General features: G+C 39.8%; 1 protein-coding gene across 1 annotated transcript in view; it reads right to left on the bottom strand.

Annotated features, from left to right (window-relative positions):
* LOC148346390 (uncharacterized) overlaps nt 1-14,483 on the bottom strand; it is a 39,410-nt gene extending 24,927 nt beyond the window's left edge. Inside the window, exons 1-6 of the mRNA XM_088324596.1 lie at nt 14,288-14,483; nt 8,153-9,366; nt 2,788-6,457; nt 2,569-2,718; nt 790-828; nt 373-491 (exon numbers count right to left, since the gene is read on the bottom strand). Coding sequence (XP_088180722.1) covers nt 373-491; nt 790-828; nt 2,569-2,718; nt 2,788-6,457; nt 8,153-9,366; nt 14,288-14,290 — 5,195 coding nt within the window. The 5' untranslated portion in view covers nt 14,291-14,483. The remainder of the gene's footprint in view (nt 1-372; nt 492-789; nt 829-2,568; nt 2,719-2,787; nt 6,458-8,152; nt 9,367-14,287) is intronic.
* Nucleotides 14,484-22,356: the final 7,873 nt, after the last annotated feature.

The following is a 22,356-nucleotide window of genomic DNA, read 5'->3' as shown; positions in this document are numbered from 1 at the left end:
AGAGATCAGGCAAAAGAAACTTGGATAACCCTTCACCCCAACACTTAATAGCCAAACCCTGAACCGTGTTTCCTGTTCCCTAAACCCTAACTCCTAACATTAACCCCTAAAACTTTACCCTAACCCCTACTCGTAACCCTAAACCTCGCCCTTAACCCTAACCCATTTTAGGCTATAGACGTCAGAAATCTACTGAACCTAGAGACTTGTAGTGTGATTTCCACAGGGCAAAAACTGTCTGATAAGAGGGGGTGGGTGTCAGACTTTGAATGGTATAGATTCAGTTCTGGACTTAAAAACATAAAAAAACAGGGTGAAACCCTAGAAACAACTACTGTACTCAGGGTACAGTGAACAATGATTACTGCTTACCATCCACGTATTACTTTCACAGATATGACACTGGAGAACTGCAGGTGAGTGGCATTGTCGACGTCCCTGTAGATCTCGTAGGCCTGCCCGCTGAACTGGGCTTTCTGGAACAAAACCATCTGTGGGATATACGAGTTTCGGGTTATCGAAACAGAGTCTGTTTTACCGACTGCACGAGAGTCCGAAATATTCGACCTCTGATTCCTAAAAATCTATTCATTTTGAGTGAAACTTGGTTTAGTAGATGTGCAGCAACTCAATTCTCAAGTACTCAGATCCATTTTGGTGCCCGAACGTTAACTTATTTATAACCCCCGCAGTACAACATATGAAAACCAGATGTTTCCACAGTCAGTCTTTCCAGAGCTACGTCCAATCTCACTACATAGCACTTGGTCCGAGTTTGGAGTACAGTACCTTTCCAGGTCGCTTGTGCAATCCCTTGGCGGTCCTCGCCTAGAAGGTACAAGCAGAAGAAGACAGTGAGATGACACGGTATGTGGAGAATGGCAAATATTTGCCAAAGAAGGCGGGCTGCATTTCTTCAAGTTGATCGTTTCATTTTACCGCCTTGGGTAGTTCATTTAAGCTTGTTTGTAGTTTTTTTTTTTCATTCTCTATAAAAAAAAATCTCAAGGCTCTCAGAACACAGTTTGTTTCCAGACGTTTGCGGGTCTGGAAATACAAATGACTGTGAGTGTTACGCAGCAGCACAATGTGGTCTTTGTTTGAGTTCGCTTTGGACAAAAGATTGTCTGTTTTTGTAAACACGGAGGATTATGTTTCGGTTAATGATGACTCTCAAGTCAAGAACTGAACAGTGATTTGGAGTATGGTTTCTACGTACAAATTGTAATTGTTGGTCTCAGTGTCGAAGGGATATAAAGTTCCAGTATTGTGGTGTACTGTAATCCCTTTTTATGTTGCCTTTTGTACATGATAGCCTCAGTGCATTGTGGGTTGAAGAATATTCTGCAACCCATTATCCCTAATCGCATATTCCTGCAGAGCAAGGCACTTATGTCAGGTCTCGGCCCCCGCTCGCAGCAAGAATGAACTGTAGCTGCATAAGTGTTTTTAGTTTGAAGCGTCCACACAAATCTGCTCTTTGTGCCCCCTCTCCCGGTAATAGTCGACGGGGGATAATAGCTCATGGCCAAAATGGTACAGTCTATTTTCGGCAGGCCAAAATGGCATACTTCAGGGGTCCGAACCAGGAAAAAAGCACTCTGCAAGGTCCTGCTGCAATGGTCTACCGGGGATAATGGATTGCGAACACAACTGTGTTTTTCAATAAGGCATGCCTCATGACAGAATGGATTGCGGTCGAATGAGTGCAGTCCATTTTAGGCAGAAATAACGGCAAAAATAAAGGCTAAGCCTGAAGGAAGCCGTTGTGTCCTACCTAAAATGGACTGCACTATTTTGACTGCAATCCGTTATCCCCCGTTGACCATTGCTGAGAGTGTGGTCCAAGAAAGCAAATTTGTGTCATGCGTGGCAGTTTTTTCATTGCAGTTATTTCCACCAAAAATTAACTAATTGTACAGCTGTAATCCATTATCCCCAGCCCCATATTATTGCGAGCAGAGACCAGCAGAAGGCACTCTTTTTAGGAGGTGTGTCCTCCAGGCCAACCAAAAATTAAATGCATTATTGTGGCCGTGATCCATTATCCCCCGGTCGACGATTGCCTTAAACGTGGGTCGAAAAAGCAGATTTGTGGCATGCTCGGCGGCTCTTCTCCACCGTGCGGGTTGCAATCCATTATCTATGGTCACATATTGCTGGGTGCGGGGGACCAGCAGAGCACACTTTTGTCAGGCCCATCAACTCAGCAGAGCGCTTTTTTTTGTTCGGTTCAGGGAGCATAAGTGTGCCATTGCGGCCTGCTTGACATCAACTGCACAGTTTTGGCCACAATTCATTATCTGCAGTCAACTACTTTTGAGAGTGGGGGCCAAGAGAGCAAATTTGTATGATGCATGGCGGCCCTATTTTTATGTCTTTTCTCTTAAAATGAACAGCACCTGTGTGGTGCCGATTCATTATCCCCGGTTGACTGTTGCTGCAAACAGGGTCCGGCAGATGGCATGTTAAAAACGAAGATGCTACTTTGTGGTCTTTCGCATCTTGCGATGTTCTGGTCCCCTTTATCCACAATAATGTATTCAAGGGAGTAATTACAGTACTTACATGATTATTACGTATCCTCTGAGGAAGAGGCTGTTTTAGATCTGAATGAGCTGGATACATCTGAGGCACTGGATTAGGGAGGTCCAAACTTGGTTTCACAATCTGATCCGTTTCAGGCAAGCCGGCTGGAAATGACATTTTTGAAGTAACCTAGTGAGTAAACACAAAAAGTATTACAGAAACACTAGTATTAAAGCAGAATTGCGCCGAAAAAACAACCTGCGATGTTCCCTCCAGGCTATTTCCTGTATTCGCGGGATCCCGGGGGAGGTACTTCTCTAAATAGTCCGGCAGCTTGATGTCGTTAAAGGAGGGCAATGGAGGACCTGAGTCACCGATTACAGCTTCCGTCAGCTGCTTCTGGTCTTTCCTTTGGGTGGGGAAATTTTCAGCAAACATAGTAGTCTGAGTTGGTGTGGTTGGTTCTGGTGAAGGGCTGGGTTGGGGAGACACATCCTGAGAGGTGCCATTTCCCCCGATTCTTCTTCGCCTTATGCTAGGGTTTGTGAGACTGTTAAGGACACAGCTCCCCTCCAGGCGAGACTTCACAATGATGTGATCCTCTTTCTCCTCTTTGCTTTGTTCCTGGTCCTTTTCTTTATCCAAAGCACTGATCAACAGACACCTATTAGCTATATTCACCCTGATAGGCTTAGCACAAGTTTTGTTATCCGGGCTTTGGAGTTTGGCTAAGAGACTGGGACCTGTGTCAAAAGTCCGATTATTCTTCCTGAGACCAAATTTGAACTCATCAGGGTCGAAGGTCTTCTCAATGTGGGCTTCCCTAATGGCCGGCATGGCGAACGGCGGCTGGGGTGTTCGGAGCGAGTTGTGTTTACGAGGCGGTAGGGAGAAAGGAGCGCAAAGCTTCTTGATCCTCTCGATAAAGTTTTCATCGTCCAGTTCATCGTTGTCCAAGAGGTTGCTCTCACTGACCGAGGCGCTCAGTTTGTTGGGGCCGGGGAGTTTAAGTCTCTGTTTAGGGAAGTCCACGTCCAGCCAACTTGACGGTGCGTCCTGCTGAAACGAGGAATTGTCTTTGCTTAATTCCCGTGGTGAATGCAGTCTCTTCTGGACCGAGTCTGTACTTAGCTTTTTAGAGTTTGGAGATGTTGACACTTTAGATGTTGGACTTGTTTTTGTATCGGAGTCGAGTTTGATTTTATCGAATTGTCGAGAAAGCTCACCGTTAATTAGTGGAGGCTCAACAATGTCAATCCCTTCATTGGTTTTGCCTTTCACAAGAACTCTACTGCTGGAGGAACTTTGCGGTTTTTTGTCTGAGTCTCTTGGTGGAGGAAGTTCACTTGTGCTCAGTTTATTGAGTTCCTCAAACTGAAGAGGACTCGGTTTTGTCATTGATACGTTAGTGTCAACAGAATCTAAATTCCCCATCGAGCTTTGAGTCACCCTGCCCCGGCTTTCCCCAACTTTGTTTGGAACAGACATTTGAGTAGTCTCTTGAACAGTGGGTGTATTGTCCCTGGGTGTCTTTATCAGCACACAGGGGTCATGAGAGACTATTGCAGGTACCTGCTTCGGTGTGGCACTGACCAATCCTGCACTACTGCTTTCGTGTTTGTTGGAAGGCTGTCTGAGAGGTACGTGAGGTTTTTCAATCCGTGTGATCTCTGGCTTTGGTTGTGTAATAGTATTCTCGGGTTTATCTTGAACAGTTGATGTCTTGATCAGCACTGGCGGGTCACTAGAGACTATTGTAGTCACCTGCTTCGCTGTGACACCGACCAACTGGGAATTGCTTTCAGGTTTCTTTGAGGCCTCAGGTTTTTCAACCAGTGGGTTATCAGGCTTTAATTTTGTTATAGTATCTGCAGGTTTAACTTGAATAGTTGGTGTACTGTCCCTCGGGGTCTTGATCAACACAGGGGGGTCTTGAGTGACTGTTGCAGTTACCTGCTCTGGTGTGACACTGACCAACTGGGCGCCACCGGTTTCAGGGTTGATATGTTCCTCGGGTTTTTCAACCACCTTTGGGTTTATTATAGTCTCTGTGGCTTTATCTTTTAAAGGCCGTGTTGCTGTTTCCTCAGAAGAACCTTGAGAACCCTTTTTTTCAGTGATAAGGGGGACTTCTGCCAAAACCTGTTCCGTAGTCACTGTTTGATCAACAGTTTTTGATAAAGTAGGTAGTTTTATAAGTGCTTGAGTGGTTTCCAACCCTGCTTTGTTTGAAATATCTTTCGGCCTCAGACTCTTTGTTTCCTGCTCCGGCTTGACACTGACCAACCGGGCGCCACTGCTTTCATGTATAGTTGAGGCCTTTCTGAGAGGTTCCTGAGGTTCTTCAACCAGGGTGCTATCAGGCTTTGGTTTTGTTACAGTGCTTGAAGGTTTATCTTTTAAAGATTGTGTGTTTGTTTCATCGGAAGGACCTTGAGGACCCTTTTTTTCAGTAATGACGGTGACCTCAGCCACCACTTGATCCGTAGTAGCTGTTTGATGAGCAGTTTTTGTGAAAGTTGGGAGTTTTGAAGGTCCTTGAGTTTTTTCTAACCCTGCTTTGTTTGAGCTCTCACTCGGCCTTGTATAATCTGTCCCTGAGTCTTTTTGTTTGTGCTTTTCTTGTTTGTGTGGCAAGATTGTGGTTGTTTGAGGTTTGTCAGATTGGATATGCTCTCCTTTGCTTATTTTCTTATTTTCTTCTGTCTCGTTGTTGTCGCTACCCTGTGGCCTTTCTAATTTGGCAACTGTAGCTCCACTCTGACTTATGGTCTTTGTTCCTAGGTTTTGTTCGGTGTCTTTTTTAGGCTGCTGAATGTTTTTTAGCCGACTTGTTGGTGCAGGCGGGCCTTGTGGTTTTGGATCTAGTTTGGGACTTTCAGCAGGTAGGACAGTTGGCTCGGTTTTCTGTTCAGCCGATTGTGAAACCAGAGATGATTTTTCTTCAATAACATTTGTGATGTCCTTTTTGGGTGCCGCTTTTTGGGCTGAACCAACAGAAACATTGTCAAGGGGTTTCTTTGTTTTTCTGGTGCAAGCATCAAGGTCCAGTTGGTCTTTGTTAGATGTCGGTTCAGGTAAAACCTCCACTCTGTTGACCAGTTTTTCAACGTTTTTATTAGAGGGGTTGGTCTTCGGATCTTCGGACTCCGGATCTTTTATAAACTTTCGCCGATTGGTCATGATTCCTTCTACTTCATCGGGCGGTAGAAAGACGGAATCGTCGACGTGGTTTTCAGCAGACGTGGCGTCTTGCTTATTTAGACTCGACTTGCGTTCCCGGTATTCGCCAACTGGACTGGTAGCTTCTTTGCTTTTTTTTCGCTTAGGGCGGGACCCGGATCTACTAGTGGTTTTGGACTGAGCGTTTCTATTATCGATTACTTTGACAGAACTCGATTCCTGACCTCTCTGTTCTCCCGTCTTTGAGGTCTCGGTGCCACGTTCTAGAGGTGTGGAACCATTCGCCGAATCCAGTCCATCAGGTTTTAGTGTTGTCCCTGTCGCTCCGGTTTCCGGTTTACCCCGACTTTCGGGTTTGAGCGGCTTGAATGCAGCAGTTGCCACAGATGTGCTGAAGTTTTGGGAAATTCCAGTCTTTGTTGCTCTCTGAGGCAACAGGGATTTGGAGTGTTTTTGTGATTCTTCGACAAAAGTCCTCGCTCTCTCTTTCACAGTCATTTTAGTCTCGTTTTGAGGGGCGGAAGTGGCATCGGGGTACCGCTCGGCCGATTTCGACCTCTGCGTTGAGGACAGGAATTCGGCTTTGAGCTTGTCGGTAGCTTTCCTAGCGGGAGATGCGTCGGCGCTCCGAGGAATTTGGAAAGGTCTTTTGGGGCCCGTCGCGTCTCCCTGGCGCTCGAATATATTGATTTTATCAGTAATTCGGCCCACGACTGGCCTCTCCTCTTGTTTCTTTTCTTGTTCCCTGCACGATATGTAAACATTGTTAATTGCAGCGTTTGGAAATATTTGTCAAAAGTAAAAGCACCCCGGTCTGAAGTGAGGATCGCGATGTGAAATTGGCGAATACCTATGTTAATTATCTAATGTGTGAACCCCCAGTACCCCAAATGAAAAACAATAGAATAACAAAATAACATAGTAAATGCTACTTTCCTGTCATACATGTATATGATTAAATAACATAATGAATAAATAAACATGTAAAGGACGCTACTTTAATGTGATGTGACTAGAGCTGGTACGGCGGAGTTAGTGGGTGGATGCGGAAGGAAGAGGAGAAAGTAGATTCAATTTAAAAATAATTTTAAAACTTACTCTTGTAAGGATTGGGGTGCCCTTGGAAGATTTCCTAAATATTTTTTACTTCAAAATATTTTAATATTGTCTATTTTTTCAATTCAATGATTTCTGTGACGTAGCTTGTATTTTGTCATGTGAAAAAAAAATTTTTTTCATCGTCTAAACTATCCCTCATCGTTTTCATATTTCGTTCATATTAAATGTATCGTTACTTTCATGTAGATAATTTTTATTTTTATTTTTGGGAGTGAATATTAGCGTTCTTATTGTTTTTTTCTTCACCAAAACTATTCTTCGTCACATTTAAGCACCAAATTATGTAAAAATGAATTATAATTAATTTAACTAAAAACACCTTTACACGTAAGATTATTCTCGACGATTGGTTATGCAACGATTGGCCATGCAACTTAGCAAGGATAGCTGTTTGTGTGCCTTTATCATATGTTTTGACAAATATTAGCCTTCTCACGATGGTTATCACAATTTTGCTTCTATCTTTAGCATCACTGTAAGCAGACAAAACAGTAAAAAAACATAACAGTATTGTATCACCAAGTCCAAAATTTCATGTAGTATGCAGGATTCTGACCTTAATGAAGCATTGTGGGAGGTAGTTTAGCCCATAGCATATCAGCATATCAACATTTTATATGATGTGTACCAATAGCAGATCAATGTATTAGAGACATAACCCGTCGTAAGCACAAATAATTTGTTGTTCATGTCATGCAACATAGCGAGGGTAGCGATTCTTGGCAATTCTTCATAATTCTTGTCAAACACAAACATCGTTTCCAAGGTTAGCATGTTCTGGTTCTCCCTTTAGCAATACTGCAAGCCTTGGGACCCGTAGCGAATAAACACAGTCCTATAAATACAGTATTTCATTGTCCACTTGCAAATTGTATGAAGCATATGAGATTCTGATCAGATTAAAGAGAAAGGCATTGTGGAAAGTAATTCAGCTAATAAGCTATCGACACCTTTATGTTGCTAAGACGCAGACCATTAGCAGACCAGCATCTTGTATGACATCAACCAATCACAGATCTAATGCAACTCATCATACGCACAAATATTTGGTTGTGGGTGTCTTATAGTGGGGGAAATACTGCAAAGAGGGGCTGAAATAACATGTTGTAAGGTGGGGGAGCTGTATCCCCGGGGTCTAATCTTCATTAAAACGACTGTAGACTTGGGTCTAGCTTTTTAACACCAGGTTATGTTAAAAAAACTCGACAGGTAGGTTAAATTGTTTCCACACCCGTCGTTGAATACAATAGCTCTATTCTTCACTCTAACAGGTTTAAACCATGATGAAACTCTTTGGTCAGTAAAAGGAAAAATAACTTACCTTTTACCGATTTCCTTTTTGGGTTCTTCCTTAACTCTGGTTTTGTCCCGGTCCGGTACCCCCTTTATATCCAGGTCCACTTCCGGTATACTTTGCTGGACTTTCAAAGGCACATTTTTAGGGAAAAGTTTCACTTCGCTACGAGAGACCTTAATACTTCTCCGTTTGGACTCCGGGGTCTCGGTCTTCCTCTCCACTTGGTAAAAACAGTCATCGTCGTCCATGTTTACCGCCCCATCCGCGCTATGAAGGGCACCAAGAACTGAGCTGGAGTTGAGGGATTTGTCTGCATTCCTGGGACAGGAAGTTTGGTTTTCCACACCCTCAGGTGAGGCTGGTGAAAGGGCGGAGTTACATTCACTCTGAGGAGTTTCTTCAGGCGGGTTTTTCAGTGATCCTTCTGGATCTTGAGGGCTTTTCCCCTCAGGGTTGTTAGCTCCATCTCCCTGAGAGGTCTTCCTGGATTTTTTCTTAGTCGAGTTTTTCCGACCCATGCCACCAGGCTTGGAATCTTCAAGTTGGAGGTCCAACCGCCGGTCTTTGTGCAACTTCTCCGGCACTACCTCCTCCGCAACAACCACAGGCTTCAAATTTTCGCAGCCCGGATCCAAACTCGGAGACTTTGGCGACTTCGATAAAACCGGTAGTTTTTTCTCGGTGGTGATGCAGAAGACTTCCTGACCCGTGGCGGTCTTTTGTCCGCAGGGAGTCACGCTGGTCTCCTCCAGGTAGACATGGAGCTTCCTTCCCGTTTTAGTTTTTGTAGGTTGAGTCAAAGGTTGAGAGATAACCCGGTCAGAGTTCCATACCGCACCCTCCTCAGGGGAGGTGGTTCCTTCCGTCAAGTGACGGGTGATCCTGTCGGAATTCCCGCTCACCGGAGAACCATGACGGCAGTCCTCGGTCTGTCCTATTGGATTCTTTTGGAGTAAATGCTCCTCCTCCTTAGAAGGAGCCTTGCTTCTTACAACAGAGCTTTCACTCTGGGTAGACTGTGTGGCGTCCTCAAAGTGGAAAATCTCTCTCTTGGGTCCCGGTGGTTTCGAACCGGAGCTTTGTCCCTCTTCGTTCTTGGATCCCTGGCGAGGTTCTCCCTCGGACTTGACCGGGGAGGAGTTTTCAGGACTTTTAGGACTCCTCCTACTCCACGGAGAAAGCCAGCTTCCTATTCGTCCCAGGACCCCAGGGCTTTGTTGCTCCTCTGAGTTTTCAGACTACGGCAAATAACAAAACAAATGACTCACTCAAAAGACATTCGTTGTAAAATATTTAAAAGAACATGCGTGGAAAAAGCATTTAGTGCATATCATTTTAAATCCGGGGTCACCAACGTGGTACCAGGTATCCCCCTAAGAACACCTGAGCAGCCTGCGGACTGCTTTTTGAAAACCGCCCACGAGTCATGGGTCAATGTGATTTCCTAGGATTTCTATTTTAACACAATTTCTAAACATTTCAATCCTTTAATAACATAATAATAACGTAAAAAATGTTTCTATCCAGGCGGAAATCGGCTTAAAAAAACAAAATATTTGATATCTGGAGCAATTTGATTGAAAGTTCCGAGCTTGTCTGCTCCCTAAGGGAGTTCCTTTGATGTGTCCCGTCTGTTTACAAGTTGTGCTTGTCTCTAGATTACCAGAAGCACAGACGTACACTATAAATAGATGAATACAACTGTGTCTTTCACTATACATGGATGGATACAACTGTGGCATCATCTAAATATGAAAGATAAAACTTCTGTATCCACTATTCATGAATAGGTACAACTGTGGACCCTTTATGAATGGATACAACTGTTGTATCCACCATTTATCGATAGATACAACTGTTGACTTAATGTATATACGGATGGGTGCAACTGTTGGATCCACTTTTAATGGATATATACAACTGTGGACTCACACTAAATGAATATGATACAACTGTGGACTCACACTAAATGGATATGATACAACTGTGGACTCACACTAAATGGATATGATACAACTGTGACATCCACTATATTTGGATAGAAACAACTGTGGCATCCACTGTATATGGATGGATACAACTGTGGCATCCACTGTATATAGATGGATACAACTGTTGCATCCACTATATTTGGATAGGTACAAGTGTGGCATCACCTATATATGGATGGATACATCTGTAGATTAACGCTATATATGGATGGACACAACTGTGGATTTACACTTTAAAGGGATGGATACAATTGTTACATCCGCCATAAATGAATGGATACAACCATACTATTTTCTCCATGGGAGCAGAAAATCAAACAAGAGATGTCCCGGAGAAATCCAACCAATCCACACAAGTCTTTTTAGGGAGTAAACCAGAGTTCGCCATTATGATTTATCTCTACTACAGCTCCCATAATGCTTTGCGTTATAAAAACCACAGTGCGTTTACATGCATGAGCAATCGGAAAATGAAATGACTAATAGTGGTCAGTCTGACTAAGACCTTATATAATCAGAAAACTGACAATATTCCGTTTCCAGACGGATTACTGCCTGCATGTAAATGACATTATAAGGGCTAGCTCTTCGTGCTAATCATTATAAAAAAAAAAACTAGTTCTCAGCTTGCCAAAAGTTGGTGACCCCCTCGATTTATGGCCATGCATCTCACAGCATAGAAAGAACATGCGGTAGAGCATAGAACCCGAAAGCTTACCGTGGTATATACCATATCATTTAGATTCTTTATGTAGCTTGAGAACATTTTTTGCTTTAAGACAAAAAACCCTGAAGGTCATAAAACACAAAGAAAGGAAATGATAAAGAAGCTGGAAAAAATAATCCCAAACGGGATATTCTTTCCCAGTGCAAAGTGACAGATCAATCCATGATGTTCTATGCAAGATCAACTCACCCTTCAGCAAAGTCATAAACTTTTTTTGTTCCCGCCTTAAATCAACCATTAGCTTCCATTGAAGGACGAACGCGTCGCATTTTATCGGAAGACGGCGCTCAAATGTACGAAAAGTTGCGAATGTGGCATGTGAGAAAATCGTTGCTGCCAAAGAAAAAAATTCTGCCCACTTTCCAGCGCATGCAGCTGTGCGGTTACGCGATGCGTTCAAGTGTGCCTCGGCCAAAGGACTTTCACTGATCAGACCGGTTCGGTTGCAAAGTTTTGTTTGCTTTTTGTTAATTAGACAGTGAAAAATGAGTTGTTGCTGTTAACGTCTTAAAGAATGCTAATGGTTGTTTTATTCATTTATTCTTTTACTTATTTTGACCTCATACTTAATACATTTATATCTAAATATACCAGTCGGCAAATACAAGCTGCGTTGTAGTTCTTGTTAAAAATATTAACGCCAATGTTTGTTGTATTCATTTATTCATTCATTTGGACCTAAATTTAATTTTTGATTTAATTATAAACAACTGTACACGTTTTTTTAATTACATGTTGTATTATTCAACAACAAATATTTATAATATTTCCCAGGATTGTAGACAAAAAACAACTCAAAAAACAACTCAAAAATCAGATTTTTTCCGAAGTATATATGAAAGCAACATATTAGCGAAACTGTGCTTGATCTTGTTTTTATTTTATTTTTATTTTGTTTTTGTATTTTTATATTTTATTTTTATACCTCATTTATTTTTAATTTTTATTTTTAAATACATTTTTAATTTTTATGTTTTATTTCTCATGTTATTTTAAATTTTATATTTTTATATTTTATTGTAAATTTTCATTATTTATTTATTTGTTTTTTTTTATTTAATTTTCAATTTTTATTTCTATTTTTTTATTTTGTTTTTTTTTATATATTTTTTATTTTATATTTATTTTCATATTTTATTCCTGTATTTTATATATTTTTTATTTTTGAATAAATTCTTAATTTTTATTATTTCGTCATTTTTTATTTTTATTGTATTTTGTTCTAAATTTTAAATGTTATTTTAATATTTTGCTGTAAATTTATTTTATTTATTTATTTATTTAATGTTTATTTTTATATTTTGTATATATTTTTAAATTTTATATTTATTTTTATATTTTGTATATATTTTTTTATTTTTAAATGCATTTTTAATTTTTATTTTTGTTATTTCTCATTAAATTTTAAATTTTGTCTTAATATTTTATCTTAAATTTTCATTTTTTATTTATTTTTCATTTTTAAAATTTTATTTTAATTTCTAAATTTATATTTCAAATTTTTATATTTATTTTTATTTTGTTTTATCGTCTTAAGTTCCCAGGAAGCGTCAAAATGTCTCGTAAAATCCCATTTTCTTCCCTGGCGTTTAAACGAACCATAACAGGAATTACCACACTTTCCCGCCCAGATTTTTAAAAAACAATATGGTAAGAAAAATCTGATATTTTTAACAAGGCATTAACGCAGCATTAAAGGAAATGAGCCATCTCCCCATCCCCTGAGGCAATTCAAATATATACAAGCAGAATATTTTTTTCCAAGGCCTGTGAACGCAACATTGAGGAATTGACGCACTTTCCCTCCCAGGATTATGTCAAAATAACCCCCAATTCTCAGATTTTGGGGGGTATTTGAACGCACCATTTGACCATTAAAATAAATATACTGATTAATTACCAGGACTGTTTACAAAAAAAGAAGCTCATAAATCCAATTTTTATAAATCCCTTGAGGACATTTGAACACACCGTTTATTCTAGAAACGCATATAAATATCTTGTATTGCGTCAAATGGGCAAAATGTCCGATTTTTCCCAAGCATTTGGATGAACTATTAAAAGAATTTATGAGATTATTTTGCCAAAATAAACAAGCAGAAAATCAGAATTTTAAGGGGACATTCGAACACACCATGTAAGCATTAAACGAAAATAGATAGATAGATAGATAGATAGATACTTTATTCATCCCCGCAGTGAAATTCACAAAATGTTATTCTAAGTTTTTTTTAATTCCTATGAATTGAGTTGAAAAAAATCCCACAATCTGTTTTTTTTTGTTTTTTTGTTTAAACTTTTGGTGTTCAAACTCGTAATTAGAGGAATTCTCCCTAAAATCCTGTCCAAAATATCAGATTATTTCTGGAGCATTTGAATGCGCCGATATTGGAAACGAACCACTTTCCTCCCATTATTGTGTGAAATTGAAAAATCCGATTTTCCCCTCTGGCTTTTGAACGTACTATTAAAGGAAATTCAGCACTTTTCCTCTCAGGATTGTGTCAAAGTGAACCCCCAAACTCCAAACTTTGGGGGACATTTGAATGCACCACGGAAGGGAAATTTATAATAATAACACATATAAATTCCTAGGACTGTCAAAAGGAAAGCCCCAAAATTTGATTTTCTCCCCGGGCATTAGAACGCACCATGGAAGGAACTGCCGCACTTATCCTTCCAGAATGACGTGTAAAATGATCAGAAGACACATTTATTTTTCCTCTGGTATTTGAACGCACCATTAGAGGAATTGATGTACTTCCCCCATAGATTGTGTCAAAATATGTCCAAAGACTCCAATTTGGTTGGGGGTATTTGAACGTACCATCGATCAATTGAAGGATAAGTTCTTCAAAATACATAGGATTGTGCCATAAAAGTTTTTTTCCAGAGCACTTGAACGCACCATTAAAGTAAATAACACATTTATTACCATCGCAGGATTTGATCAAATCGAGAAAAAAATAAAAAATAAAATCAAATGTTCTTATTGGTTCTTCGAACGCACCATTAAAGGAAACATCTCGTGAGTGGTGACAAATAAAAGCACTAAACGTCCAACTTTCTTAAACGCAGCACGAAAGGAAATGACACACTTTCCCCCTCCTCCGCTACAATGTGCTCCAGCTTGTTTCTTTTTTTAATTTGGCGGTTTCTAGTTTTCTGTTTTAACCCTTCCGCTACCGAGAAAATTTCAAAATAAAATCGAGACGAAAGAGTTCGGCGGGTTTTCGTTTTTTTTTTTTACCCCGAGGGTTTGTTAATTATTATTGAGTTATGTTTGTAGTTTAAACTTTGCACCGCTCGGTTTTGGTGACACTAAAAACAAGCTGATAAAAGCAGATTTAAGTTGTTTCAAATTAAAATAAAGGACGTTTAGTAACACCCCCCCACCCCCTTTCTCCCCAGCAAAAAGAGTTAAAAATCGCCCGTTCTTACCATAATGACGCCGTTCTCCCCCCTTCACGGACCGGAATGGACTCCGGTGTCCTCCTCGTCTTCTCCTGATGATTTTTTTAGTCGCCGTCGCGCAGAAAAACGACGAAACAGGCGCCGTCCTCGTCGCGGTTACGCGTCATTAGAAGTGAAACTTAATTCCTTTTTTTTTGAAGAGGAGTTGCTCCTTCGTTCTTTTGCGTGCGTGCAGATGGAATCCGGCCGGCCCAGTTCGAAACCCCCCCGCGGGCATCCTTGTGTGGAGCGCGCACGCACGCGGAATTCTAATCGTGTTTTTCCTTCTTGGCTTGAAATAAAGTGAAAGATCGTTTTCACGTGACCACTTTTCATTGATTCCTTCTGCGAACAATGTCCTAAAATGTTCCTTGAAAAGAAGATAAGGACGCCCCCTGCAGGAGCGAAAAGAAAGTGAAGTCCTGAAAGTTTATTATTTAAATGTTTATTGTGTCCCCTGACTTGCTTGTGTAGTTCAGTTAGAATTTGTAATCCAACATATTCTCATAGTTTGGTCATTAGTGCGAGCTGGATATGTGACATTTATTGCGTTATCCTCTTTCATGTTTTGTTCAGTTTGAGCTAGATAGTGCATTGTAGCTCTTGTGGACGTGTTTAAATCTTTGTTTCATCTTCCTTTCTTGTTTTGTTCTGTTAGAACTAGTTGATATCCTGACAAGATTTTGTTGTCTGACTTTCACGTTTGGTTCTGATACAACTAGCTGGTATTCCAGCATATAGTATATTATGGTGTCTTAGTTCCACGATTTGTTCTGTTAGCACTATGTAGTGTCCCAAATGATTCTGTGTTGTCCCTCTTTTATGTTTTTTTTGTAATAGAACTAGTTTTAATTCAACATATATTTTGTTGGCTCACTTTCATGTTTTGTTCAGTTTGAGCTAGGTGGTGCATTGTAGCTCTTTTTGACGTGTTTAAATCTGTTTCATCCGCCTTTCTTGTTTTGTTGTGTTAGAACTAGTTGATATCCCGACAAAGTTTTGTTTTCTGACTTTCATGTTTGGTTCTGATACAACTAGCTGGTATTCCAGCATACATTATATTATGGTGTCTTAGTTCCACGTTTTGTTCCCTTAGCACTATGTAGCGTCCCAAATTATTCCGTGTTGTCTCCCTTTTATGTTTTTTTTGTAATAGAACTAGTTTTAATTCAACATATATTTTGTTGGCTCACTTTCATGTTTTGTTTGGTTTGAGCTAGATGGTGCATTGTAGCTCTTGTTGACGTGTTTAAATCTTTGTTTCATCCCCCTTTCTTCTTTTGTTCTGAACTAGTGGGTGTCCTGACAAGATTTTGTTGTCTGACTTTCATGTTTGGTTCTGATACAGCTAGTTGGCCTTCCAGCATATAGTATATTATGGTTTCTTAGTTCCACGATTTGTTCTGTTAGCACTATGTAGTGTCCCAAATGATTCTGTGTTGTCCCTCTTTTATGTTTTTTTTGTAATAGAACTAGTTTTAATTCAACATAAATTTTGTTGGCTCACTTTCATGTTTTGTTCAGTGATAGCTGGTGTGTGTTCCAACATGTTCTATGTCTTTTTCAGGTTTTGCTCTGTTAAAACCAATTGATACTCCCTACTGGCCTGTCTCACTTTTAGTTTTTGTTCAGTGAGAGCTAGTTTGGGTTCCGGCATACCCTAGATTTCCTTCTTTTAATGTTTTGTTTGAACTTGTTGGCATGCCAACCTTCATCGACTTGTCAACTTTCATGTTTTTTTCAGCGTGAGCAAGTTTGCGCTCCAACAATTACTGTGTGTTCCCATTTCATGTTTTCTTCAATTCAAGCAAATTGTCGTTCTAACATACACTGTGTCTTCTTATTTTCTTGTTTTGTTCTTTTATATCTAGTTGGTGATTCAACATGATTATCGATAGTCTCAATGTCATGGCACTCTATTGCTATTTTGTCAATGTCTGTGAACTTTTTATTTGATGCTTTGCCATGTTCTGTTCTGTTAGAACTAGTAAGTATTCCAACACATTTTCGGTGTCTTATTTTCATATTTTGTTCTGATACAGCTATTTGGTATTCCAGCATATAGTATATTGTGGTGTCTCACTTTCACATTATGTTGCATTAGCACTATGTAGTGTCCCAAATTATTCTGTGTTGTCTCCCTTTTATGTTTTTTCCTGTTAGAACTCGATGCTAATCTAATAAATATTGTGTTGTCTCATTTTCGTGTTTTGTTCAGTGATAGTTTGTGTTTTATGTCTTTCTTTTTCGGGTTTTGCTCTGTTAAAACCAATTGATACTTCAACTGGCCTTACTTTCATGTTTTTTTTTCTGTGCACGCTAGTTTGGATTCCAGCATACCCTTGGTTTTCCTCTTTTCATGTTTTGTTAGACCTAGTTGATATTCCAATATCCATTCCTTTGTCTTTCATGTTTTTTTCAGGGTGAGCAAATTAGTGCTCCAACAATTACTGGATGTTCTCCTTTCATGTTTTCTGCAGTGAGAGTGAATTGTTGTTTCAACATATACAGTGTCTTCTTACTTTCTTGTTTTGTTCTGTTAAATCTAGCGGGTGGTTCAACATGAAAATGGATGGTCTCATCGTCATAGCACTCTAGTTGCTGTTTTGTCCGTGCGTGGGAATTTGTCATTTGATGCCTCGCCATGTTTTGTTAATTTAGAACTCGTAAATATTCCAAGATATTTCGGTTGTCTTACTTTCATGTTTTGATCTGTGTGAGGTAGTTTGGGTTCAAACTTATCCTGTGTTGTCTCCCGTTCACATTTTGTTCTTTTAGAACGAAGAGCTATTTATAAAAATATTTGTCATCTAACTTTCATGTTTTGTTCCGTGGGAGCCAGTCGGGGTTTCCAGCATTATATTTCATGAACTTGACGTCATAGCTCTCGTGGTTGTTATCCCAAAATGTGGGAATGGTTCCTCTGTTGTTGCTTTTGTCGTTTTGTTCCGTTAGAACAAGTTGATATTCAAACATATACTGCGCTCTGTTATTTTCATGTTTTGTTCAACATCTCCTGCATTTCCTTTCATATTTTGTTCAGTTAGAGCTCATTAGTGTTCCCACATAACCTACGTCTTTCATGTTTTGGTTCAGTTGTTCTTCTTTCTCCTTTCATGTTTTGTTTTCTTTCAAGTTCGCACATAACATCAAAACGCCTCCTTCGTTAGCACGTTCCTCATGTTTTGTCCCGTATCATTTATTTATGTCCAACCGACACCGAAGTCCCAGCAAATTAAACATTTAAACGCCCCCTTCAAGCCTTTACCTTTTTTTGTTTTATAATCGATTACATCATAAAAACACAAGCTGGATTTGTTAAATATAGCATTCATTTTCTTTAAAGTGAAACTTTACTCGCACAAAGTCATAGAAAATCATACTCAAGGTCAATTAATACAGGAGAGCCTTTGATTGGTTGGCTGGGGATGTTTTATTTCCTTTTTGTTATTTTTTTAAAGTCTTTTTGGAGTGAGTCAGTTATCCTTTTGAGATTTCATCTTTTGAGCGCTGCCAAGGACAAAAAATTTCAGTTCTTTCTCAACTTTCCAGCATTATATTTCATGAACCCTTGCATCCTTTCAGTTCTTATTTTTATACAGTGTAATATCCATCCATTATCTGCACCGCTTATCCTCAGTAGGGTCGCGGGGGTGCTGGAGCCCATCCAAGTTATCTTCGGGCAGTGGGCAGGGGACACCCTGATCTGGTTGCCAACCAGTCGCAGGGCACACAAAGACAGACAATTCATTCGCTCATTCACACCTCGGGACAATTTGGACTGGCCAATTAACTTAACATGCACATTTTTGGAATGTGGGAGGAAACTGGAGTGCCCGGAGGAAACCCACACAAGCACAGGGAGAACATGCAAACTCCACACAGGAGGTTCGATCTCATGACCTCAGAACGGTGCCGCACACGTGCTAACCACTGTATCGCCGTGCTGCCAGTGTAATATATTTTATGTTATTTCGTGATAATGAAATCTAACTGACTTAAATGTAGACTCAGCAAATGAGTGTGAAAATATAAATGCATAGCATACCTGTCAACCTGTACGTGTTTGCAGCACAAAGTACGTTTATTATGCATTTTAAGACGTGTACGACGTACAGGATAATCTGTACGAAAAAACCCAAATTTGTCAATTATGGGTACCATCCGGTAAACACCGACTATCACAAAACAGCAAATCAATCACGTCAAACGAGTTCGCCGCGGTATCTCTATCTCTGTATCGTTTTTTTTCCCGTTGCAAACGAAGCGAGCGGTTTAATGCTACTGTGCGCATGCATCTGCCACCTCGGATTTCATGTGGTAGTTACGTAGTGAAACCGGCTTCTTCAGCTCAACTCATTAAAGAGAGCCGGCTCTCCAACGGCTCACTTGCTTTGATGCATTATAATACAAATTATGATGTTGTATAAAGAAGTTCAGAAAAAAAGGAAGTATAAAAGGAGAAAATGAAAAAAGACAGGTTTGGGGTTATCCCTTTAATCAGTATATTACCAACAATAATTTAATGCAGAAAATGAATTCATAATATTTGCATGTATTTTTTCCTTCCACAGTGAACGTCTAAGCTACCGGTACTTAAATTTTGAACTTTTTTTAATAATAAACCTCATTCATGTCGAGCAACTCGGTATCTCACAACAAAATGTTAATTAACAATATATATGATGTAACGAAACACATGTACAATATAACATAGATAGATAGATAGATACTTTATTCATCCCCGAAGGGAAATTCACATTTCCAGCAGCATCCCTGAGCTGAGAACAGTACAATAATAAAGCCAAAAGAATGCAATATACAAATACCCAGTGTGACGTGCAAATGCCCACTGTAGCGTGTTATATAGAGTAACTAAATCGTGCTACACAGAATACATATTGCAGTAAGATTCGGTAATATCCAATGTAGGTGGTGTGGTTTAATGTGGGCCTTTACTCTGCCGGGTGGAGTTAAAGAGCCTCATGGCATGAGGAAGAAAAGATCTCTTCAGTCTGTCCGTAGTACAAGACAGTGACAGCAGTCTGTCGCTGAAACTGCTCTTCTGTCTGGAGATAATGCTGTGTAGTGGATGCGATGGATTGTCCATGATTGACCTCAGCTTTTTCAGTGCTCGTCTCTCAGCTACTGTTGTTAGGCTGTCCAGCTCTTTGCCCACAACAGAGCTCGCTTTCCTAGCCAGTTTATTGAGACGAGAGGCATTCTTCTTCTTGACGCTGCCTCCCCAACACGCTGCCGCATAGAAGAGGGCGCTTGCCACTACTGTCTCATAGAATATTTTCAGGAGCTTTTTGCAGATGTTGAAGGAGGCCAGCCTTCATGTTAGACTACATAAAAAAACACGTTTGAAAAAAAATATGGTGCAAGATTATTTTGTATTTTGTAAGGGACAATACGACATTTTGTAAGGGCATGGGGCCCTGGATCTTGACAGGTAAATGCATAGTGAACGAATTTGTGAAAGGAATACTCTTAACGCTTAATATCCAAGTCATAATGAACCACGCTGTTCACTTGCCTAACTGCTTGTTTCAAGGACGTTAACAAGATAGCTTCTTTATAAACACAAACAAAAGCTGTACAGAAACAAGAACAGGTTAAATCATCTTGTTGTTTTCGGGGTGGGTTGGGATCAATGTTCCCTGTCATTTTCCCCGGGTCTGAGCGTTCACACAAAGTCAGTGAGCAACGCTTGAAACAACAGTGAGCCACCGTAATCCCAAGTGTGGCAAGATAATTAATGATCAAACATGTCCAAAACTTGACATCACGTTACATTTTGCTGAGTTTCCGGCAATGCAAAATAATTTTTCTCTTTTGAATGAATTGACTCATGTACTATTGCCTACAAACGTCGTTTGTTCTTACAATTCTTTCACAAGATATCCATTTCTTTTTTTTCCTGATATATTTTGTCGCATAATATTAACATTTTTGGGGGCTTATTTAGTCGCTTGTAAGATACAGGACTGTACTTAATCCCATTTTTTAGTGGAAGTACAATGTTGGCAACAAGATTGACTTAATATAATTGGAAATTATTTGAATGCAACACAAACTTTTTCTTCTTTTTTTCCCGTGTTTTTTTTCTATTTTTTTTTTTAATTCCTTTAAAAAAATCTCATTGTGTTTATTTTTTCCGAGCTGTTACTTTTTTCTTTTTGTTCTCTGTTTACTTTTTTCATACGTTTCTTTCTTTTCTTTTTTTCTGGCTTTTTTCTAAAAATTTTCCTTCTTTTCTTCTCTTCCTTTTGTTTCTTTTTTTCTCAGCTTTTCACTACTTTTTCATTTTGGTATTTTTTTCTTTTCTGTTCGATTCCCCCCTTCCTTTAAGGCATTTTGTGCACAATTTTACATAATATTTGGTCATGTTGGGATTAAAGAAGCAAAAACAACCCAAAGAGCCGTTTAGGACCCGAAAGAGACGTTTTTTTTTAGTGAGCCGAGCCGAAGAAGCCGGTTCTCGACAAACTCTACTAACTTTACTCAACTTCGTTCTACTTCGACTCGACTTCAAAATACCGCATCTAGGACACAACGTCGGGGGAACCCGTGTATTATTACCTTCATGCACTGTAACTTTGACTTAAGTCGCTTTCTAATGAATAATTTTGAGCCCTCATTTTTGTGCGCTGGCTAGATTTTCTTGTGCGCTGAGAATGTGCGAGCTTAGAGGGAACACTGGTGTGGGTGCAGGGCCTTTGTCAAACTTTGTAAAATGGCCTCCCTAGAAGATACAATACTGATTTCCAGCTCGACATGTAAATACAGAATGCTCATCAGAGCGTCTTTGGTGTGAATAGCGCTGAGGTGTCTCATTGTGTGAGTATCGCCGAGATGCCATCTATATCCACACTGGACATACGACACTGGAGTCAGGCTCTTGTGGTTCACTTCCAATCCCACTATAAAGTTTAAAATTTTCACAAGAAAATACGTTTTTTTTCACAGGTTTTACACATTAAATTTTTGTTAGAGAGTGAGGAGTATGATGGGAAAATAATTCATCAAACTGTAAAAATGCTGTATATATCGTGATTCAATAATAGGGTGTTTTTGTAGTGGATTAACAAATGATTGTTGTAATGATTCTAGACCACAGGTGTCAAACAGGCGGCCCGCGGGCCAGATCAGGCCCGCTAAGGGATTGAATCCGGCCCGCGAGACAACACTCAGAGAAGCGCAAGAGAAAAATGAGCTGCAGGTTGAAATATGTCAACTTGGTGTTGCCAAAGAAAGGTGCCTCGAACAAAGACACTGTACTTGTATTTCTTTTTCTCTCTCTCTCTCTTTCTTTTCCACCCATTTTCTCCCGCTCTCTGTCTCTGTCTCTTTCACTCTCTGTGTCTCTCTTTTTCTCTTCCTTTGTTGCTCTTTGTCTCTTTCTCTCTCTGTGTCTTTTTAACTTCTTTTGCTCTAACTTTCTTTTTTCCTTTTCCCTCTTTTCTCTTTCTCTCCTCCTACCCTTCGCCCTTTCTTTTCTCTTTTCTCTCCTTCTGTCTTTCTATTTCTCTTTGGATTTCTTTCTTCCACTCCCTTTCTTTCCCCCTCTCTCACGACTTCTCTTTTTATCTCTTTTGTTTCACACGCTCTCTCTCTCTTTCTTTGTCCCGCCCTCTCTCATTTTCCCTCCTCTTTCTCTTATTTCTTTATCTTTTTTTCTTTCTCTTTAATCTACTAGTCCGGCCCCCGACAGAATGTTTGTTCTATCGTGTGGCCCCCAAGTTAAAATGACTTTGACCCCCCTGTTCTAGACATAATTTGCATAAATAAGATGTGTTTTACAGGTTTTGTTGGCTTATAAATTAGAGTTCCTATTAGCTGGCCATGGTAACTAGTGATTGATAGCTAAAGTTAGCAAGTCACATGATCCGTGATGTATCAGCTAGCTAATTACCAGAGGTTTTCATGACAGGTTTTGTTTGTATGTTTGAAGTCAATGTGTGTTAAGGAATGCTAACTATTTTTTTGCTAATATTAGCAAGTCACATGAAGCGTTAGCTAGTTTATACGTTTGAGCACAGACTAGCCAGCCA

Source organism: Urocampus carinirostris, chromosome 20 (genome assembly GCF_059441175.1).
Source record: "Urocampus carinirostris isolate Australia breed hairy pipefish chromosome 20, RoL_Ucar_1.0, whole genome shotgun sequence".
In the NCBI taxonomy this organism is placed as follows: Eukaryota; Metazoa; Chordata; class Actinopteri; order Syngnathiformes; family Syngnathidae; genus Urocampus; species Urocampus carinirostris.
Note: the sequence above shows the minus strand (reverse complement) of the source record. Positions and strands in the feature narration are given on the sequence as shown.